General features: G+C 48.8%; 1 protein-coding gene across 1 annotated transcript in view; it reads left to right on the top strand.

Moving 5' to 3' along the window:
- The window catches only part of ANKS3 (ankyrin repeat and sterile alpha motif domain containing 3), a 25,229-nt gene that overhangs the window by 7,575 nt on the left and 14,419 nt on the right, over nt 1-3,235 (top strand). Inside the window, exon 5 of the mRNA XM_006874892.1 lies at nt 1,927-2,062. Within this exon, the coding sequence (XP_006874954.1) occupies nt 1,927-2,062 (136 nt within the window). The remainder of the gene's footprint in view (nt 1-1,926; nt 2,063-3,235) is intronic.

Genomic DNA, 3,235 nt, shown 5'->3' with positions numbered 1-3,235 from the left:
GATGCCATTCCTCTTCAGTTTGTCATTCCCGGCATAGTAAACTATGTGGTGGTCAGATTCAGAATGGCCAATACCAGTCCGTTTCAGCTCACTAATGTCTGTGATATCCATGTTTATACGTTTCATTTCATTTCTGACAGTTCCCAATTTCCTAGATTCATACTTGGTACATTCCATGTTCCGATTATTAATGGCTGTTTACAGCTGTTTCTCTTCATTTTGAGTTGTGCCCCATCAGCAAATGAAGGTCCCGAGGTCATTGCAGTCAACTCTACTCTGAGGAGGCAGCTCTTTCATAGTCGCGTTGTGAGTGCCTTCCAACCTGAGGTGTTCATCTTCCAGCGCTATATCTGACAATATTCTGGTGCTGACAGTGTCCCAAGGTTTTCTGGGACTAAATATTCGGAAGTAGTCTGCCTCTCCCTCCTTCTTCCTAGTCTGTCTTCATCCGGAAGCTCATCTGAAACCTGTCCACCATGGGTGGCTCTGCTGGTATTTAAAATACCCGTGGCATAGCTTCCAGAATCACAGCAACACACAAGCCACCACAGTACGACACACTGACAGACGAGTGGTGGAGAAGAACAATATGATAACTTAAAGAATAAAGAGGGACAGGAAAATGGAGTTATGGGAGAGAAGGAGAAGAAAGCACAAGCAGACAGAAACAATGAAAGGGAAAACACAAAACCAGTACAGCTGTTGGACCCGGAAAGAAGAAAGCTCTGAGGGGTCCTGCCAATCAAGGAGCTCACAAGGTATTTACAGGGAGACTGGGACAGCGGAGTTCCGGCCCTAGATGGAGTTCCCATAGGTCTGAGTGTGCTCTATGCTCAGGGCCCTCAATCTGGAAGTAGTTCACGGAGGCCCTTCATGGAGCTGGTTTTAGTGTCTGTGAGGACCACAGGGTGGCTGGGGACAAGGGGGCAGGTTCTGAGGGTTTCTGCTGGACCAGTATGGTCTGGCGGCTTGGCAGGTTCTGTAGGTCTGAGCCGGGCAGCTGGCCCCCACCTCACACTGGTGTGGCTCCCAACCATGTGGATCCAAACCCCTGGAGAGCAGGGTTTTCTCAGGGTGACATGGGGTGGGGGTTGGTAGGTGGATGAGGGTGGGAGCTGCCTCTGTGAATGTGCTCTGCCGTCACCTTCTGTCATTAAAGCTGCTCACAAAAGTTCAAGGTAGTTACCCCACATCTGGCGTGCTGTTCCCCAGTCTCCCTTGTCAGCTGTTCCTCCCAGCAAACACTCAGTCCACTTCTCTCCCCTTTCTTCTCAAGCTCAGTGGTCTAAGGTTTTCCTTTGGTTCCTCGTACTTTTGTTCTGGATCGACAGTCTGGTACCACCTTTTCGAAGCTGATGGTACTGATGATTTGGAGTCCTGGTGTGGCACTGTGGGTTAATGCGCAGGACTGTAAAGTCCTTTGGACCGCGAGGTCAGAGGTTTGATCTTGGATGACTGATAATGGTTGATTGTAACATAGACTCTTTGTGCTGGAAACCCTGAACTACTTTTTAGGGTTTGGGAGAAAAGCTACCAAATGCTGTTTGGGAAGAGGAGTCATGGGGCTACACAAGGAGGTTTTGCTAATGAGGCTGCAGCCCCCCTCAGTTTTCTCTGTGTAAAGAGGGTCAGCCAAGCTAGCTGGATGCTCCAGTTTCTCCCCTCCCCCTCACCGTGGTGGGCCATAGCCAAAGCCTGACAGTGAGATAGCAGCTGGGCATAGCCAGGTCACACCCCCTCCCCAGACAGACCTTCACCCCTTTCTCTCTGGACCAGGTGTCTACACACACACACCCCCACCTCCCAGCGGAGCTTTCCAGCTGTGGTGTTGAGAAGCCACTCACTTCCTCCTCATTCAGGGGCCTGGAAAGTGAGGCTGCTTCCAAGGGTAGGTGCCTAACGTCTCTCCATTCATGATGTTTCCAGGGGGTCAAAGTGGACACCAGAGACCACAGTGGCGCCACGGCCCGGATGCTGGCCAAGCAGTACGGACACATGAAGATCGTGGGGCTGATAGACACCCATGCACCAGCTATGCCCACTAACCTCTATCGGAACCCAGGTACCTGTCTGCAACCTTGTGTTCTGAGGAGGTCCTGGCTGCCTGGACCTCCTGAGCACCTGTGGGGGAAATGAGACACCTCCCTTCTCCCCGCCTTCCTCCTTCCCTGCTCCCTCCTCCTCCTCTGACTCCCTTCTTCCCTGCTCCCTCCTCCTCTGGCTTCCTCCTCCCACCTGTTCTTTTGGAGTCTGACTATAGCTGATTCTTCTGAGCCTGGAGTTTGAGATCCTCTGGTCCCTGAGAGGCGGTGCCAGTGTGGGTCAGCGTTGCAGGGTGCCCATGGGAGGGGTTGGTGAGACTCTAGTTCCAATGTTTGCATTGGTTTTTGTCGTCCTTGGACTATGCTGTGGTGTTTGTGGACAAATGTTTTATTGTGAATTGAATGAAGGATTGCAGAACAGATTATTAATCCCACATTCAACAAATCATACACTTCGTGTCATTACAATGATTGCAATCCCCTCCGTGTCCATCCGTTAACAGTATTTACCTCTGTTCACTCTCTCACATTCCTTAGTCTTCCACTGCTTTCATCTTTCTGTGCCAACCGCCCTCTTGTTGTATCCTGCCTTCCCCATCATCCAAGTTAACATGTGTCTCCCCTCTGCCCAGTGAATACTTTTCCCTTCCCTCCCACCCCTAGTACCCTAATAATACTACCATCATCAAATGTTTCTATAAGCAAGAAAATATTTTCCTTTTAGAAGTGGTCTCGTACAATCTTTGTCCTTTTGTGATTGCCTCACTTCACTCAGCAGAATGTCCTCCAGGTTCATCCATGTTGTGAGGCATTTCGCAGATCCATCAACATTACATGGTATTCCATAGTACGTATGTTTAAACACAGTATGCGTGTTTAACCATTCTTCTGTTGTTGGCATTTCAGCTGTCAGCAGCATTTCTTATTATTGTTGTTGTTGTTATCAATGCCGGAGTAAGAGGCTATCTGATTGTTTTGATTTGATCTAATCGCTAATAATCTGGAGCTTCATGTTTCTTGGCCACTTGAATGTCTGCTTTAAAGAAGTGTCTGTTCTTGTGCTTTGCCCATTTTGTGTTTTTATTGTGAATTGAGCGAACGTTTAGTTTACAGGGCAGTTCATCAGTTTTACATTCAACAAATCATACACCTTGTTTCATTGCAATGGTTATGATCCTCTCAATGTACCATCA

This window comes from Chrysochloris asiatica, unplaced genomic scaffold (assembly GCF_000296735.1).
Source record: "Chrysochloris asiatica unplaced genomic scaffold, ChrAsi1.0 scaffold00305, whole genome shotgun sequence".
In the NCBI taxonomy this organism is placed as follows: domain Eukaryota; kingdom Metazoa; phylum Chordata; class Mammalia; order Afrosoricida; family Chrysochloridae; genus Chrysochloris; species Chrysochloris asiatica.
The sequence above is the reverse complement of the archived record's forward strand: the minus strand, read 5'-3'. Positions and strand labels throughout refer to the sequence as shown.